Source organism: Maniola hyperantus, chromosome 4 (assembly GCF_902806685.2).
Source record: "Maniola hyperantus chromosome 4, iAphHyp1.2, whole genome shotgun sequence".
NCBI classification, from domain to species: domain Eukaryota; kingdom Metazoa; phylum Arthropoda; class Insecta; order Lepidoptera; family Nymphalidae; genus Maniola; species Maniola hyperantus.
The window spans coordinates 13,754,489-13,773,778 of record NC_048539.1 but is presented as its reverse complement, the minus strand read 5'-3'; the positions used below and the strand labels follow the sequence as shown (position 1 = coordinate 13,773,778).

At 37.6% G+C, this 19,290-nt stretch overlaps 1 protein-coding gene across 5 annotated transcripts in view; it reads left to right on the top strand.

Annotated features, from left to right (window-relative positions):
* LOC117997325 (nascent polypeptide-associated complex subunit alpha, muscle-specific form) overlaps positions 1-19,290 on the top strand; it is a 110,699-nt gene that overhangs the window by 13,947 nt on the left and 77,462 nt on the right. Inside the window, exon 1 of one of the 5 annotated variants that reach the window (XM_069509902.1) lies at positions 13,715-13,903. The exons of the other annotated variants lie outside the window; for them this stretch is intronic. Within the exon in view, the coding sequence (XP_069366003.1) occupies positions 13,882-13,903 (22 nt within the window). The 5' untranslated portion in view covers positions 13,715-13,881. Of the gene's footprint in view, positions 1-13,714; positions 13,904-19,290 lie in introns of those variants that run through there. 5 annotated transcript variants of the gene reach the window in all.

Genomic DNA, 19,290 nt, shown 5'->3' with positions numbered 1-19,290 from the left:
GTGGGTAATTTAGCCATCTTAGGCTGCATCATCACAGCTCTAGTTGTAGCCAAGCGCTAGTCTATAAATTAAAAAAAAAAACCGGTCAAGTGCTCGCGCAATGAGGGTTCCGTACTACAGTCGTATTTTTTCGACATTTTGCACGATAATTCAAAAACCATGATTCATAAAAATAAATAAAAATCCGTTTTAGAATGTACAGGTGAAGACCTTTCATATGATACCCCACTTGATGTAGTCACTCACTTCGAAAGTTGAAAATACTATTTATTAGTTCATGACCACAATTTAATTTTTTTGTGTGATCTAACCCTAAATTCACGGTTTTCATATTATTCCCCAAATGTCAGCTATAAGATCTACCTACCTGCCAAATTTCATGATTCTAGGTCAACGGGAAGTACCCTGTAGGTTTCTTGACAGACAGACAGACAACAAAGTGATCCTATAAGGGTTCCGTTTTTCCTTTTGAGGTACGGAACCCTAAAAACTAATAGTTCCGATGCGTATTTGTTAAAGCTTTCGTCAATCACCTTTTTTTTAGATTTTAGATTTTATTTTAGTAACCCACTTACCTACACACAAGTTAAGATTCTGCTTTATATTAATACGTATTTTTCATTTTTTAAAGTTTTGTAAAATAACAAGTGATTTTTATTACTTGGTTGGGAATGAGATTAATGGTTTAAATATAACTAAAACAAGTATTTTAATAAACCTTGTTACCTACTTTTCATTAGTTACTGGTTAGTTGACTATTGACTAAAGATAAAGTTTTGACCTAGAAAATACCCGTATAGTTTACTTTACGAGATGTTGATTTTCGCTTTGTTTGATTCCTACTCTAGTACACAGCAGGTAAATAGTAATTCGAACGACTATGATTTCGAACCATTGCCATTGCATTGCCAAGAAGCAAGACTGTACATACGGCATAAATTACCTCGAAGGTGGCCCTTTGATATACCTATATGTGTATATTCTATTCTATTCTATTATTTATTATTCAGATACAAGTTAGCCCGACTGCAATCTCACCTGGTGGTAAGTGATGATACAGTTTTAAGATGGATGCAGGCTAACCTGGAAGTGGTATGGCAGTTTTTATTAAACCCATGCCTCTTTGGTTTCTATACCTACGGCATCGTACCGGAACGCTAAATTACTTGGTTGGCAAACCCCTGCCAGGAATCGAACCCAGGACCTCCCAGTAATAAGAACACAGCGTTTACCACTGCTCCAGGGAGGTTGTCAATGGAGAATTAGTCTCAGCTCAGACATGCCGATTTCCTCACGAACTTATTTTCATGATATTTAATTGAAAATGAAAACCTTTAGAAGGAGATAGCAGATTTGTCTCTGTCGTTAAGACCGACAAAACGTCATGCAGGTGTAAGTGACAGAGACAACGCTCTACAAAGCCGAAATGTCACTCTAAAGGCCGATGTACACTACTTTCTGCCGCGTACTATAAAGCACTAGGCTACCGCGCCGCTTCAATTTAATATTCTAACGTGCTTAATTACGTGAAACGTAAACGTATAACGTGATTAAATGTATTTTTGAAGAGTCAATTAAATTATCATAGATAAGCTCTACACCTGCTAACGTCTATGTCTAGCAAAAAGCCTGAAGGCATGAATTAAAATTAAGTTTTCGTATAACTTAATTGGCAAGGTTATATATTTTTTTGTGATCACACAATTAAATTTGCCATGGCTTTAAGGTTAAACTGTGTAAAGTATTGCAATCACTACCCATATTATAAATGCGAAAGTGTGTTTGTTTTTTTTTTTGGTTTGTCCTTTGATTTTTGCGTTAAGAGTGCCATAGGCTACATTTTATACTGGAAAATCAAACAGTTCCCGTGGGAGATTACGTGTGGTGTACGATAAAGTCTAAAAAATTCTTAAAGATGAATCTAGATGTAGGTCAATGTGCTTTAGTTTAATAGACTTACCTTAGTTCCAGAAACAGAAATCTGAACCATTTCTCTGAATTAGGATATATATTATAGTACATAAGCAGCATAGCTCAGCCTAGTATAATGATGGTACGCCGTAACAGGCTCTAGAGGCCTACTTTCATGCAATTAGGTATGTAGGTGTACCTACGCTTGGAGAAATCAAACAATAAGCACTTACATAATTATCTCTGATTCATATTCACGCACGCACAGAAGAAAGTCTGTTACTGAAACTGCTGCCATACTGATGATTTCAATAGGGCTTTGTAAAACTTGTATCTGAAAAATTGTTCCAGTGCGTGTGGTTCAGGATTTTGCTTAATTTATTTTTCTTTAAAAGGTTTAACGAAGGTAAACAAGTAGCTTCCAAAATCCAAATGCCGTCATTTCGGTGTTAATGAGACATGGTTCCAGCGCAATAGCAATTTGCGGGAGTTATACCTACCAACTCATATTTGTTTCTTGGATAATTTAAATTTGAAATCTCTGCATTAAAAAAACTGTTGGCAATACTTAATTCCACGAACATCGTAAATACAAATAAGGCTCGTATGATAACGTTGTCAGCGGCTTTGGTAAAGAAATCATGTGTCGTTGGCATTTTATAACCATTCAAGCGGTTATTGCTTTTGTTGGAACACTCCGCAATAAAAATGTGTTGTGTTGATCAGTTTACAGTTTTTCTTTTAATAGTAATCATTTACAGTCCTTTTTTTAACGCTGGGAAATGCGTTTACGCATCCCCCCCTCCTGGAAGCCCCGCGGGACACGCGGAGAAACCTCCCCGGCCCCCCTGCCAGACCATTATCCATAGCCAAGAATATCCCCGAAGAGAGAATATTAGCCATGTTACCGGGGTGCACCGGTCCGAATACTGCTCTTCCCCTCGGATGCATCCAAAAGGGACCAGCAGCACCCAGGCACACTGCGAGGTTACCTGGCTGGCACCCTAATCATTTACAGTCCTGGAAAAAATTGAGCTTGTTTCGTAGTAAACTAGTTATACCTAGTGCTTCAAACAAACGGTCATGAATATTAACCAACCAAATTCAATAAAATTACACGATCATTCTCAAAAGAGTGTTTTATCTCGAGCTTAGTAACTTAAACGTTTTATTACCGTTTCCATTTAAGAAAAGCGTAGGCGAGCAAGTTTACCCGAATATTATAAAACATTTAAGGAATGTATGATCTCATGGTAAAAACATGTTAACTTACCGTCTGCCATGCTCTACCGACACTAACTTATTGTATTGTATTGTTTTTTTTTCGTTTTAATTAAGTAATAATTAATGCAGACTTCAATATTATTGTGTGTAATAAACTAAGTTGATATCAGTAGTACAATTATTGCCATTCAGTTTAATTCTGCAGAAAAAGGGATTTAATAGAGCTCATTTACACTTTCAAGTCTTGCAGAAAAATTATTTTCTTTGTATGTTATATTTTATTAGTTTACAATTTCTATATTTTATATTTCTATTCAAATGAATCCTTAAGGCGATCCTACACTCACTCCCCAAAATAATAAGAAAATAATGTTCCATGCCTATTTGCCATCAAGAGCTACCTACCTACAATATTCTTTTAAGTTTTGAATTTTTGCTCATAGGTTAGTATTATTTTAGCCGAGAAAATTTAATAGGCTTTTAGATAGATAGATAGGCACAGATTTTTAAGAACTCACTCGCCATTTTAGCTATATACGTATCAACTGTCATGTCAAATGTACGGTTCACCTTTATAAAGGACTTAAATCATACAATGACAGTTGATACTATTAGAATGAAAACCACTTTGATATACATTAGAAGGCTTTTATTTACTGTTCACATAATAATTATTAGTTATAAGAGCATAAGACCAAAACCAAACTCCTCTTTTTACGCGCCATTTCAGAGGGACGTTTCACATAGATTCGCTACTCCGCAGAGCAATATGCCACAGACGAATACAATCACCTGAGATCTCAAAATGTATGCACTATACGGTTGTAACTTATCGTCACGTGACCATTTCCTAGTAATGTGACACACCCAAATCATTACACGAACTAATGGCGCGACTGGATCAATGCTCGAACTAATGACGCGAGTTGCATTGCACTGAGCTTAATGCTCTTTTAATGTTATTCAGAAATCCGAACCCACCCATGTTCCGTCCAGTGCACAGAGAAAGTGCATTCGTATAGTATGTAGTATGTACCTACTGTTGAGTGGATTGGTACATTAAAATACGATGTATGGATTTGTAAACTGCAATATAACATGTGCTGTCGTAATTATCACGCAACGTTATTTTGTGCTTCTAATTGCTTATTTGTTGTTTGATTTAAAAAAATGTTGTATGAAACGGACAATATGGTAATTGCTTACCCCGTGTAAATTATGTTCAAACTTCATGATTATGACCAATCATTATTGATGTAAGTGTCCAAAATATGGAACACGGCTTATGCCAACACCTTCGCTGGTGTCTGTCTGTGTGTGTGTGTGTGTGTGTGTGTGTGTGTGTGTGTTTTTGTGTGTGTGAGAGTTTGTGTCTGCAATTTGCGTGCATGCGTGCGAGCGAGCGTGCGTGTATGCGCTTGTGTGGGTGAGTGGCAGTTGTCACTTATGACTTTTTGTTTGTTTGTCTATCTTTTTCACACGATAATTTGTTCATGTTATCACTATAACTCGTCATTGTTACATACTATTGCTCGCAGTCGCAAGTTATGGACGGTAGAGTTAGAACAATAGAAAATTAATTGCATTTAATGCATAATTTGCATATCAAAAAATATCAAAGTTATTACTTTATTTGTCTGCTTGTTGTATTTACAAATCGTAACTTAAAAGTAGTGCCAAGGTTATAATAAGTTAACAAATAATAATAGTTATCGCGTAATAATTACAAATATAATAAAAACCGGCCAAGTGCGAGTCAGGTTTGCGCAATGAGGGTTCCGTACTACAGTCGTATTTTTTTGACATTTTGCACGATAATTCAAAAACTATGACACATAAAAATAAATAAAAATCTGTTTTAGAATGTACAGGTGAAGACCTTTCATATGATACCCCACTTGATGTAGTCACTCACTTCGAAAGTTGAAAATACTATTTATTAGTTCATGACCACAATTTAATTTTTTTGTGTGATCTAACCCTAAATTCACGGTTTTCAGATTTTTCCCCAAATGTCAGCTATAAGACCCACCTACCTGCCAAATTTCATGATTCTAGGTCAACGGGTAGTACCCTGTAGGTTTCTTGACAGACAGACAGACAGACAGACAACAAAGTGATCCTATAAGGGTTCCGTTTTTCCTTTTGAGGTACGGAACCCTAATAATAGTAAATTATAAGTAAACAAGTAGTTTATACCCGTACTTCCATTAAGATTGCGATAAAGAAAAGAAATCAGGAAGCTAAAGAAACTCTTGAAGTGAGTAAATGTATTCAAGTAGGTATTTATAGTGTTATGCGTTACCGGTGCGTCGGTATTTTGTATGGGCTGGTTATTTAACTGTTACTTACCTATTCGCAATCAGTTACTTAATTTTTTTTATTTGTATTTTATTTAAATAACGTTTTATAGTGGGTATTAAGACAAGATGAAATGCAGCGGTTTCCTAGAGATTAAATACACTACGCTGCCGAAAGTGATGAGCATCGGCCTTTAGAATGACATTTCAGCTTTGTAGAGCGTTGTCTCTGTCACTCATACCCATGTCGTTTTTTTTTTTTTTTCATTTATTTGGATCACCAACAGCTAATCATATACATCAAATACAAATTTAACAATACAAAAGTTCTAAGATAATATGACGAGCTAATGAAAAGTAATCACCGCATGCGAATGTGTCAGGTAATTTTACTACTATTAAAAAAGTTACTCAGTGACAGTGCTCTACAAATCTGCTATCTCCTTCTAAAGATCGATGTTCATCACTTTTGGGCGCGTACTGTACGTAGAATCCTACTAAAGGTCGCGAATTCCCGAGCTTGTAACCTTGTACCTACTATAGTTGGAAATAAGGCTGGGTTAGAGCGGTGTATTCGGAGCGCTCTCCATATAAACGGAGTTTAATTGCTATTTGAATATTAACAAATCAAACTCAACTAATTTTTAGAGTTCCGTACCTCAAAAGGAAAAACGGAACACTTATTAAACCTACAGGGTACTTCCTGTTGACCTAGAATCATGAAATTTGGCAGGTAGGTAGGACGTCTTATAGCAGACATTAGGTGAAAAATCTGAAAACTGTGAATTTGTGGTTAAATCACACAAAAAAAAATGAGGTCATTCGTCGTAATCGTAATCTTATTCGTTTCATTTAGTTTAGATTGATTTATTGTTATTCTAGCTGACCCAGCAAACTTTTGACTACCCTACACTACGCGTGGCCCGCCACGCACTTGGTCGGTTTTTTTAAAATAATAGGTTAGTAAAGTTAAACCATCATTTTGCGCTGTTTCACGCAATCGCATGCGAGTGCAGCACGGGCTTTATGAATAGTAATTATAGGCTATTCTAACAAAATATTTGACCACGAATTTTTTTTTTTAAAGAATATTTGCCATGTTAAATGACTAATATTCCCCTTTCCCCTCCAACTAAGCGTAAAGCTTGTGCTAGGAGTAGGTACGACAATAGTGCAACGGGCGGGGTTTGAACCGTCGACCTTTCGGTTTTCAGTCCACTCCTTTACCTGTTGAGCTATTGAGGCTCAAAATAAAAATATTTACGCTCATTATTACCGCAATAATCTTAAGCAACGTTAAGTCGTTAGGTGCTTATTATGGTATTACCGCATAGTACAAATAAATCTTGTCTTGAGAGATGTAGTAAAAACATAAACGGTCTTAATAACGTCACTTAAAGTACAAATTCCTACAATCTTTAATTGGTCTCGACTCTTGAAGTGATACTATAAGGACGAGTAGTTATGAACGAACGCAACGTATGCGGTATAACCACGCACACACACGCGGCCCTTGGTCTTGCTCTTGACATGCGGTCACTTGCCATGCATAATAATAGATTCAAATGATTCATGTAGAGCTTTACTATGTTTAGTACAACACTGCTTTAGTGACTTGAGCGGTATGCCTTGGATCGGCGACGTGTAAATAGTCACTGATCCTGGGTGCGTGTGCGAAATTAATTATAATAATTATACTGTAATAGTATGGAATTCGCGGCGATGGTATGTGCAACAAAAGACCTAGAAAAAACAACAAAATAATGCCTAAAACAGATATATACAAGGAAGAAATCACTGACCTGTTCTTATGAAATTCTCCAGGACTCCTTGAATCAGCCTTAGGGATGCGTGAGAGCGTTTCTAGATTTTCGTGCTGGTACCAATGCAAGGCCATAGGTGGCCTGCGCGCGAGCGGATGTTAGCGTGTCGTTTTTCAGACTGCGTTTTTACATATGGCGTTGACAGGTGCTCCTATGACGGGAGCGTGTGTGCGCGCGATTTGCCGCGATGCAACACCTATATAGCGTCATCTAGGGAGCTATGAATGAATTAACTAAAGAAAACGGTACAATGATTCTTTCTAGTAATAGGTGTATTAAACAATATTCTGCGTAATATTTTCCAGGTTTCTCATTGCACAACCATACTCCCCGCGTTGACGAAGTCCAATACTTCATAATTATTGCAATAATTTGCGCGAGTGATAATTAATCTAACTAAATAAAATAAAGTTTATTTATAAATCTAATAAAATAGGTAGCGGTAAAGAAATTATATTTACATCAAATTAATCAAGTTAAACACTAAGGTATCTATAGCTACTTATTCTTATTACTTTTTATAAATTACAATGCGTTTATTGCGTAGGAAGTGGGTAAAGTTTTACAACAGGACGTTTGAATTCGCCAGATTCGGTTTTCACTAGAGCAACACGAACCACATTATCAGCCCCAGGATAAACCTTCGTAATTATTCCTAGCGGCCATTGTAAAGGCGGTAAATCATCATGCCCAATTAAAACTACCGTACCTACTTTAACTGGATTATCAGGTGTACACCACTTTTGCCTAACTTGTAAAGTGTGTAAGTATTCTAAGCGCCATTTCTTCCAGTAAGACTGAACTAAGCTATCGAGTAGCCTTTTTCGTTGTATAAGATTAGGGCGTTCGCTAGGTAAAGGCGCTGCTGGAAAATATTGTAGCGGAGTAGACATTAAGAAGTGGGCCGGCGTTAAAATTTCAGGATGCGGATCTGACGATATTAAACAAAGCGGGCGCGAGTTTAGTATGCATTCAATTTGCGTTAGCACGGTAACTAACTCTTCGTAAGTAAGAAGCTGATTACCGATAACTCGATATAAATGTGTTTTGACACATTTTATATTACTTTCCCACATAGATCCAAAGTGAGGGGACCGAGGGGGAATATTTTTCCATTCAATGCGATTAATTTGTAATTCAAGGTTTAACTTATTTTTATAATCGGAACTATTCAGAAGTGAATATACTTCGTTCAACTGCGATTTGGCTTTAAGGAAAGTTCCAGAATTGTCACTGTAAAAACAGGAAATCGGACCTTTGCGTGCTAAAAATCTTTTTACAGCCATGACAAAACAGTCAGTAGTTAAATCTGACGAAAGCTCAATATGAACGGCTTTTGTCACAAGGCATACAAATAAGCATATATAAGCTTTTTGCGACTGATAACCGCGGCGGCGCGTTGGTGTTACACGAAGTGGACCTGCGTGGTCCACACCTGTGTGCATAAAGGCTTTCGCTTCTTGCAGACGATAAGAGGGAAGATCAGCCATTATTGGCGTAGGATGCACGGGTTTTACTCGGAAACACGTGTTACATTTGTGCACTCTAGACCTAATGATTGTCCTAGCGTCTAATATCCAAAATCGTTGTCGAATAAGGGACATTAAAAGACTAGGCCCGGTGTGACAATTGCGCGAATGATAATGATCAATGATCAAGTTAACCGCATGATCATGTTTCGGAAGAAGTGCGGGGTGTTTCGATTCGTAAGGTAAATCCGATTTAGAAAGCCGACCTCCAATTCGTAAAATGTCGTCATTATCTAAAAACACGGCTAGCCTTTGCAATTTCTTTGAAGGTAATTTTTTATTTTTTAATCGCGTGATTTCATCGCAGAAGTGTACCTTTTGAATGTCCTTTATTATTGCGTTTTCAACAGAATTAAGTTTGTCAACTTCTCCGGTCGGCGGTAGAAGTCGTGCGAAGTGTAATACATAAGAAGCGGAGCGAATAAGTTTATTCCATGAGGAAAAGCGTTGCGATAAAACATATAATATCGGTTGTTCACATTGAACATCGGTTGTTATTAAAGCGGTTGATTTGAATTCCGGTAATTGATCGTCCTTGGTAGGCGAGAACTTATTTATTGGCCATTCCGATGGCGAGTCGCGAAGCCATTCTGGGCCGTTCCACCAAAGAGGGTGCGAGAGTAACTGCGATGGCAAAATACCACGTGATAAGCAGTCACTTGGATTTTCGATTCCGGCAACATGATAAAAATGTTGTGGGTTTAAATTTTCTTGACATTGCGCGACGCGGTTGCTAACGAAAGTATTCCACCTATGAGGCGAAGATTTTATCCATGACAGAGCTACCGTGGAATCGGAAAACGCAAAAATTCCTTCAATAGGAATGCGGGAGGAATAAGTATCTCTTACGACCTTAACCAATTTTGACATTAAAAGCGCGGCACATAATTCCAATCTAGCGAGGGTTGTTATTTTGGTAGGCGAAACTTTCGATTTTGAGCACAATAAATTAACGCGTATATTACCGAAAGCATCAGTAACATGTAAATAAATCACACAGCCATAGCCATTTAAACTAGCATCACTAAAGGCGACTATATTTACTATGCATCCTTCGGTGATACCAGTGTGACGCGGTATTTTTAAATTTGGAAGTACTGAAAAGTCGTGGACCAAGTCTAAGTACTTTTTAATTATATCTTCGGAAGGAGTTTCATCCCAGTCGATTTTTTGGAGCCAGAGATCTTTGATCAATAGTTTAGCGTACAAGATAACTGGCGCGACTAATCCTAAAACATCGAACAATCTAGCTACGAGGGATAAAATTGTGCGTTTGGTGCATTTGTGGTCGATTTTTGAAATAGTCATGCGAAAAACATCTTCACTGGGCTCCCAAGACAGCCCTAAGACCTTTGTGGTATTATTGCGGTCGGTAAAGTTCACCGAAGCGCGATGCGTGTCTGGAAGACTGTCCAAAAGCGTTGACGAGTTACTTGACCATTTGATCAACTCAAAGGAACCTAATTTGAACAACTCGATTAATTCTTGCGACAATGTTATAGCGATTTGATCGTTAGTAGCTGAATGCACAAGGTCATCCATATATAATTGAGATTCAGCAATTTTTGCGGCGTCCGTGAAGCGATCACCTTCGTCCTGGCACAGTTGTCGTACAGTACGCATGGCCAAATATGGACTGGACTTAAGTCCAAACGGTACGCGGTTAAACTGAAAGGTGCGTATTTTATCATTTGCGTCAAACCTAAAGAGGATTTTTAAATACCTACGATCGCGTGGCAAAATTTCAATTTGTAAGTACATTTGCTTTATATCCGCAGTCATAGCGACTGGAAATAATCGGAAATTTAATAAAAGTAAAAATAAATCTGCCTGTAAGTTAGGTCCAGTATGAAGTACGTCATTTAATGATAGGATTCTATCCGCGGTTTTAACCGATGCATCGGTCACGATTCGAACGCGACTCGAGCTTTTTTCGGGGCGAATAACAGCGTGGTGCGGAATATAATAGCCCTCGACTGTATTGCTATGATCCGAGACTTCAGTTAAGTAACCTTTTTTTATGTACTCCATAATGACCTCATTATAAGCAAAGCGCAAAGAATGATCCGTCTTCAACTTACGCTCTAACGCTAGCAAGCGGCGGTGAGCGACACAGCGCGAGTTCCCTAGTTCGGCTGCATTTTGCGAAAAGGGTAAACCGACTGAGTATCGACCACTCTCATCGCGAGAGACGGAAGCGCGGTATAAATTCTCGCATTCCGTTTCTGCGGGGCTGAGATGCGGTTTTTCATTAATTTGTTCCAGTTCCCAAAATTTTTGAAGATTTGTTTCTAAATCCTCCAGTGCGAGCGCGGAGAACGAGGATTCATCCAAATGTTTGGGACTGCACAGCGTGTAATCTCCCATTAATACGTATCCTAAAGTTGTTGATAAGGCGGCCGGGACGTTACTACCCGATAATATTTTATCGCCTAGATAAATATGTGGAAACAATTGGGCACCTAAAATTACGTCAATGTCTCCAGGTGCGTTCCATGCCAAGTCTGCTAGGGGTAAATCTTTGATATGGCTTATATCACAATTTTCAATAAAATGTGACGGTAAATTGTCTGTAAGACAATCTAACACTAACGCCTTAATATGATACTTATTAACAGGGTAAACGCGCGATTCTATGTTTAAATAAACATAACCATGTATTGGTTGCGATTTTAAACCTATACCTTTAATAGATGAATTAAAAACGGGAGTAATAGGCAAATTAAGCAATTTACAACATTTATAACTAATAATGTTGTTCTGTGACCCAGTATCTAATAAACAGCGAATAGTTAATTTCTTATTACTATTATAAGGCTGGGCGTAAACTTGCGCGGTGGACAATAAAACGCTCGAACGCGGGTTATTTGTAGTGAACGAGCTCGAAGCGTGCGTAGGTAACGAAGTACTTGTGGATTGAACACTAGTCAAAGAGGCGGGCGCGGGAGACACGTCCACAGTTACCGCGGGCGCCGTGCTTGTGTGCGTGCGGCCTAACAGCGAATTGTTATTGTTTGTATCCAAATTATTATTTCGACATAAGCTGGAATGGTGTTTTCTCCTAGCTGGGAGACACCGGACACAAGACGATCTAGACTTGCATTTACTAAGAGTATGGAATAAAGATAGGCAATTTACGCACGCGTTCTTAGACTTAATAAAGTCGAATCTCGCTTGTGGCGATTCCATCTCCATATATTTATTGCACTGATATAAGTTTTTATGTACACCCTTACACAGTACGCATTCGCTTTGCGTCGAGGTGGTGGACTCGTTGTTCTCACACGCGACAAATGACTTGTAGGTACCTCGAGAACTAGCATTCGATTTGTCCGATCTATTATTAGAATAGGTAGGTTTATTTGAGCGCTCGAGAACTTTAACGTGATATTGAATGAACTCAATAAATTGCGTGTATGACGGTATGTCGGACTGACTTGATCGCACCGTCATTTCGAAGTTTTGTATAGTTTGCGAATCTATCTTCTTTAAAGCAAGATATAAAAATATAAAATCAGTAAGATCTGGAATGTCTAACTGTTTTAAAGCGGCGATCGAAGCGGAGAATTTTTCGATAAATGTATTTAAACTATTAGCGTTATTTGTACAGTTCTTTAGTTCGAAAATATTATTTAAATAATGCGTACCTAATGCTCGCTTGTCTTGATACTTTTTTACCAAACTATCCCAAATAATATGATAGGTTTCCCCTGTAGGTACAATACCTGCAGTGAAATGCAATGCACCGTGCGATAATTTACTAATTAAATATTGAACGCGCTGTGCATCGGTTAAATGACTATTATTATGTATATTGGCCTTAAAAGATTCATAAAATAATGGCCAATTCTCATTTTTTCCATCAAAACTTGGAATATTAATAGGCGATAGCTTTATTTGAGGCTGAAATTGGCTATCATTGTTGCTTGTAGATGTGGAATCATTGCAACATGATAAGATTTTATTGCGTATTCTCTTAACAGGCGCATACAAATCCTCGAAAGCATCAAGAGGCTGATAATTAGGCGGTTCTGGTGGATCTAATTTCAGCGAAATAACGTTTATTTCGTCTAATATCGATTCAAACTTTGATCGAAGTTCATCTACCGTCTCTGACTCACTCAAGAATCTTTCATTTTTTCTCGAATCAAAATTTGAAATACCTTTAGATAGTTCATATAACCTATTCATTCGTTGAAATAGATTTTCCTTTTTACAAATTAAAATATTTAAATGCGACGTTAATTTGTCCATTTTAACGACAAATTACCAGCAATAGTTCACAAATAAAATGTTAGCTAAGATGGCGGCTAACAAAGAACATACAAGGCGTTACGAGTAATTTACGTAAATCGAGTATATATGTGACTAGAAACAATATCCTAGGTTCGAATGGACCATTAAATGGATCGGCGACGTGTAAATAGTCACTGATCCTGGGTGCGTGTGCGAAATTAATTATAATAATTATACTGTAATAGTATGGAATTCGCGGCGATGGTATGTGCAACAAAAGACCTAGAAAAAACAACAAAATAATGCCTAAAACAGATATATACAAGGAAGAAATCACTGACCTGTTCTTATGAAATTCTCCAGGACTCCTTGAATCAGCCTTAGGGATGCGTGAGAGCGTTTCTAGATTTTCGTGCTGGTACCAATGCAAGGCCATAGGTGGCCTGCGCGCGAGCGGATGTTAGCGTGTCGTTTTTCAGACTGCGTTTTTACATATGGCGTTGACAGGTGCTCCTATGACGGGAGCGTGTGTGCGCGCGATTTGCCGCGATGCAACACCTATATAGCGTCATCTAGGGAGCTATGAATGAATTAACTAAAGAAAACGGTACAATGATTCTTTCTAGTAATAGGTGTATTAAACAATATTCTGCGTAATATTTTCCAGGTTTCTCATTGCACAACCATGCCTTAGCTCGCTCGCGTTTCTAAACGATAAAAAAATATATATAAAGCAGATTATAAATAAAAATGCTTCGAAGTTCGAATCGTTCGATATTCAAAATGCCGAAGGCGGTAAAAATGCGGCATAGTGCGTAAACTGGATGGCGATGTGTGTGGGTGTAGACCCGTGTTTCAATGTCGAGGCGGTTCAGATTAGGTAAGTCAATGTGCTGGTCTGGTTCTACTTCTTGTACATTGTCGTTATTAATTATTAGCCCGAAATAAAGTTATAATCATTATAAAGTAAGTACTTAATAACTTTTGAACCTGATTATTTTTATTAACTTACTTTATTAACTACAAAACTATAAAAAAATATTGATTTAAGTTTATTGTAATCGCAACCCTTCCACTGATGGAGAGTCGGGTAACATTAGTTTAATAGCGGGGGCTTTTAGTTCATTATGCTGTTTAGTGTACAGGCACAAGAGGTACAAAAGAAAAGATAAATAGCTGTAAATTTTTGAATTATTAATGCTCAGTTATCACTAAGTTACCCCACAGTAGGTACGTGATAAAATTCAATGAATTATTGAAAAAAAAAATCAAATATCAGTTCTTAAATAATACTCCTAATTATTAATGTGCCTTCACAGTTTTACATTCACGGTTTGGTAATTGGTAGAAGTAACTAACGAGAAATCACTTATTTTTAATCTGTACCTTTTAGATAATAACGTGATTAAAAACTTCTTGCTGCTATTGAAACCTTTACGTATTTCAAAGACAAAAGCGTGCCCGTATCGGCGCGAGCGTTGAAACAAAAAAAAAACAAAGGTTATTCCATCAGAAGGCAGTCGCATTGTCTGTTTATCAGGCTATATCTACACAAGCTGCAGGTCTGCATTCCTTGCATGCCAGCGTTTATCATGGATTTGTTATTGCTATACGCGAACCGGTTTCGTGGGTCGCTTTTAGTCTTACACGCTACGATAAAAACTTCGGCTAAAAACATTCGATTTTTCAATTCGATAACATCGACGACTGAGCTTAATGAATAAGTGAAGTTAATCTTTTATTGTAGGTATAATATTTAGATGTCTATATTAAAGTGGGATTATAAGTTAGTATATAGTGCGCTGTACATCTTTATCATCATCAACCGATAGATGTCCACTGCTGGACATAGGTATTTTGTAGGTACTTCTACACCCCACGGTCTTGCGCAGCCTGAATCAAGGGGCTCCCTGCGACTCTATACGACTGAAATTAAGTCTGTCTGTAATCTGTCGATGTTGTATATGGCAATGTTGGTATTATCTAAAAATACCAATATAATATTTGACAAATAACGACGTTGCTGTAACTTATCGACTGATAACCGATAGATTGATTAATTATTAACTTCGGCCGTTAGATCCGTTAGGTATCCGTGGTTACGGCAATATTGTATAACTGTAAAATAATTACTCGTTGTTGAAGTAACGTTGAACGAGGTCGGTAACTGTTCGAGGAATGGATGGGTCATGGAAGTCACCCACGACTTCACACGTGGACGTAGGTTTTTTTCAAATGTCTCGAATTATTGAGGAGGTTCCTTGGAAGTCGGTCAAAAATGCCGCGGGAACTCTTTGATTTTCCGAAATAAATACTAGCCCATATCACTGGGATGCAAGTTATCTATGTAAAGTTTCGTCAAAATCGGTTAAAACGGATTGGCCGTGAAAAGGTTACTTACGAACAGAGAGTCGCATTTATACTGTTAGTACGGATTAAACGCGTGCGATTTTTATTAATTTGTGTGTTGTAGACTTCTTGACGATCGCACTGTGTAAAAGTTCTAGAATTCTTGATTAGAAATTAGTTTGGTAAATAACTATTGCAATAGGCTACTTGACAATTTTTTTAAGTTGGTCTTAAATGGTTAATATTTGTCCTATTATATCAAAAAAATTAACACTATATTTTTTTGCGCCCTAAAAACCGTAAAACTTTAATTTAAAAAAATATTTTTTTAGACAGGTGAAAACACTGTCGGCCATGTTTGGCCGATAGATTATCTGTGCTCTGACGTCATGCATTTGTAAACAACAGTATAACCCTGGTGGTGTGGTTATACTGTTGTTTACAAATGCATGACGTCAGAGCACAGATAATCTATCGGCCAAACATGGCCGACAGTGTTTTCACCTGTCTAAGAAAAATATTTTTTTAAATTAAAGTTTTACGGTTTTTAGGGCGCAAAAAAATATAGTGTTAATTTTTTTGATATAATAGGACAAATATTAACCATTTAAGACCAACTTAAAAAAATTGTCAAGTAGCCTATTAAGTTGAATTTAAAACCAAACCCATAAAATTTATATTTTCTTATGTATCTATCTAACGTTGTTTTAGAATTAGATTAGAATTAGAATGTTTATTTCAAGCGGGTAAAATCGTGACTTTTGCTCGTAATTAAAATATTGAGCGATTTTTACACCAAGGTTTTGTGTGTAGGTTTTCCAGTCACGTTTATCAGATAGATTCCGGCTCAACTTGTACACTGATATTATGTTAATTATTTATCAGAATAATTTTAAAGTAAAACTCCCCTGATATATTATCTAAACTGGTTCAGGTAAATGCTTTTCGGTTTTTTCTTAATTTATTCAAAATAGGTACCTAATAAATTTGATTGTCAGTTGTTGGATTTGTAAGATATAGTGGTGATAATTATTACGCAAACTTAAAACTAAAGCTACAGTAGAGGGTTCCAAACGCGCCCAGCTCTGAGAACTTGACTTACCTAATTGCAAAATTTTACACAATAACTTACAAATGGCTGCGATAATTATTTGTTGAATAATTATTATTATAAAAAAATGCATTAAACTTACTTAAATAAACTTATGTATATTCGCATCTTGATGTTAGTAGGTACTTACGTAGATATATTTTACTAAGCAACATGGTATGATACCTTTTGGTGTGAACTCAAGAAGGTGCGAACGTTGACGCACAATAAATTATTCAAGACGCGCGATTTCTCATCGGATTCCTGAACGCAGCTGCAACCGTCATCCCTCAACGGTCGCGTTCGATTTTTAAATATTAAAAAAAAACTATGTATTTGTAAATGGTAGCTACCGATAATGTGGCACAAGACACAAATTACAACCTCATTTTACGTAGCATGGTCATTTAGAACGGAATGTTAATTATTTTATTTCACATCAATTAAGTAAGTGCTTAATAAAGAATCTACTGATTATTTAAAAACAACATCAACAGAAAGCCACTGTTTTGATATGTATACCTATATTATGTATTATGTAGCCCATATGATAAGCCGCTCTAAATAGCGATATTCTTCTTTATTTCTTAAACTTCTATCTTATTATAATGATAAAAGTATAATCACGCACACAAGCGTACAATACATTTGTACTTGTACTTAATATTACTAGCGACCCACCCCGGCTTCGCACGGGTAGCTTATTACAAACTTTGGAGGGATCTCTAATTTTTTGAAAATAAAATATAGCCTGTCATTTAGGGATAATGTAGCTTTGTACTGGTGAAAATATCAAAAAATCTGTATCAAAATTCTTTTTTTAAATAAAATTTTCAAAAGAATTTTGATATTCGCGAGTTTCAGTATCGGTTCAGGGGATTACCCCTTACAAACAAACTTACAAACTTTGTCTATTTATAATATTAGTATAGATAGTATAGATTTATGTTATGTAACTACTTATAGTACGCGACAGGTCGTGATGGCAATCGGGTTGGGAACGCCCCGCAAACTCGCACAACCCCTGCGCTAGCCCGGTGCGGGCGAGTGCGGATGATATGCGGGGCGTCCCCCCGCCTCATATCCCAATTGCCATCTCAACCTGTCGCGGACTATACAACCCATTTTATGTTATAAATTAAAACGCCCACCTTCTGAAAAATTTCTCATGCTCAAATGTTTACAACTCGGTATCTTCGTACAAACAGATTCAGAATACATAAACCATTCAGTGTTCTCAAGGCAAACTTCCTCGTGCAGTGTCGGTCTATTGTCCGACGATTGTAATGGATTGAACTCCTAAACACGGACGTGGGATGTCTGATTGGCAACATGTTGATATCACAATAATGTACGTCGATTGTTACTTAGGCAATGGTCCGACCGCCGCGCCGGCGAGAAAACGAGTAACTATCGGCGATTTTCTCTCTCAAGAAACGCACAATAAATGTACATTCCGTGTAAACGAAAGAGATGCAATAGGTACCTATATCAAAAGTTGCTCTCTGACTGTTCACACTGCCGGCGACGATTCGCTTTACTAGTTTTGTCGCTGAGCGACGAGCTTTCAAAAATAAACTCGCTCAGCGATAACACGTGTAACGCGCGCGCAGTCTTGCACAGGACTGAGCGACCGCGGGCGAATGGCGCAAGTAATCGCTCGTCGCACTTGCACACTCGCTTATAGCCCGGCGACCAAACTACCGAAACTACACACTCGCTTCCCGGTGATTGCCAACTCTTTTAAGTTTCTAGTTCTATTCGTTTCTCGTTCATCGTCGGCGATCGGACCACTGCCTATCACAATAGTGGCAGGTTTTTAGTCTGAAAGAGATTGCACGTCACGATTCTTGGCAGGGGTTTGGAATTTTATAATTTCTAAATTACTAATCTGGTATGGTGAAATTGTCGTCAAGGGCTAACTTGGAATGCAGGCCATCGCTGTACCAAATTTCGTCAAAATCGGTTGAACGGATGGGCCGTGAAAGGCTAGCAGACAGACAGACACACTTTCGCATTTATAATATTAGTATGGATTGAGCTGAGACCGGTCCGTCGCGCACTTTATAGTAATTGGTGTTTGTCGCAAACCAATTGACGGGAAATTGGTATATTGATTCAAGGTAAATACAATTCAGTGCGACTTGCCCGTGATCGATTTGCCATGGAGTCGTTACTCGTTTCTATTGCTTTGCCATACCTACATCACTGACGTTGCAGTTGGCGTCTTGTAAAAAGTCCTTTGGACGACACATTGATATTTTTCTCAAACATGCATGGAAGTATCGAATTTTCGGACAAATCGGTCAAATCCACTGCAGGAGCGTTTTTTGAATTTGGAACATTACTACGCTCCTGCAATGTTGTATGAAACGGCGTGCTAGGTATTTTGTCGGTCTGAATGACAGAGACAATGCTCTACAAATCTGCTATTTCCTTCTAAAGGTTGACATTACTTTCTGCCTACTGTACATACTACTAACTAGAAGTAACTAAGTACTTAAAGGGGGTGATTTGAAACATTTTTACCTTTATTTCATTCCGGAAGTCTGAGCAAGTAAATTGATGAATTTAACATCTTCACAATTGCACATAAAACCTATTTAATTTATCTTTATAACCATGAATACACGACACTCTGGATAATGCACTCCCAAGTAGGTACATTGCACTTGATTGCGCTTGCCTTACCCGTTTACCCTTTTTGCGGTCGGTGGTAGACCACGCGTGCTTCCTGGTGTCTATGTAACATGTAGTTACGGGTGAGTTACGTAATATTATGCATATTAATGTTATAAAGCTTTTGTCTCGTCGAGGTCATCCGCCGT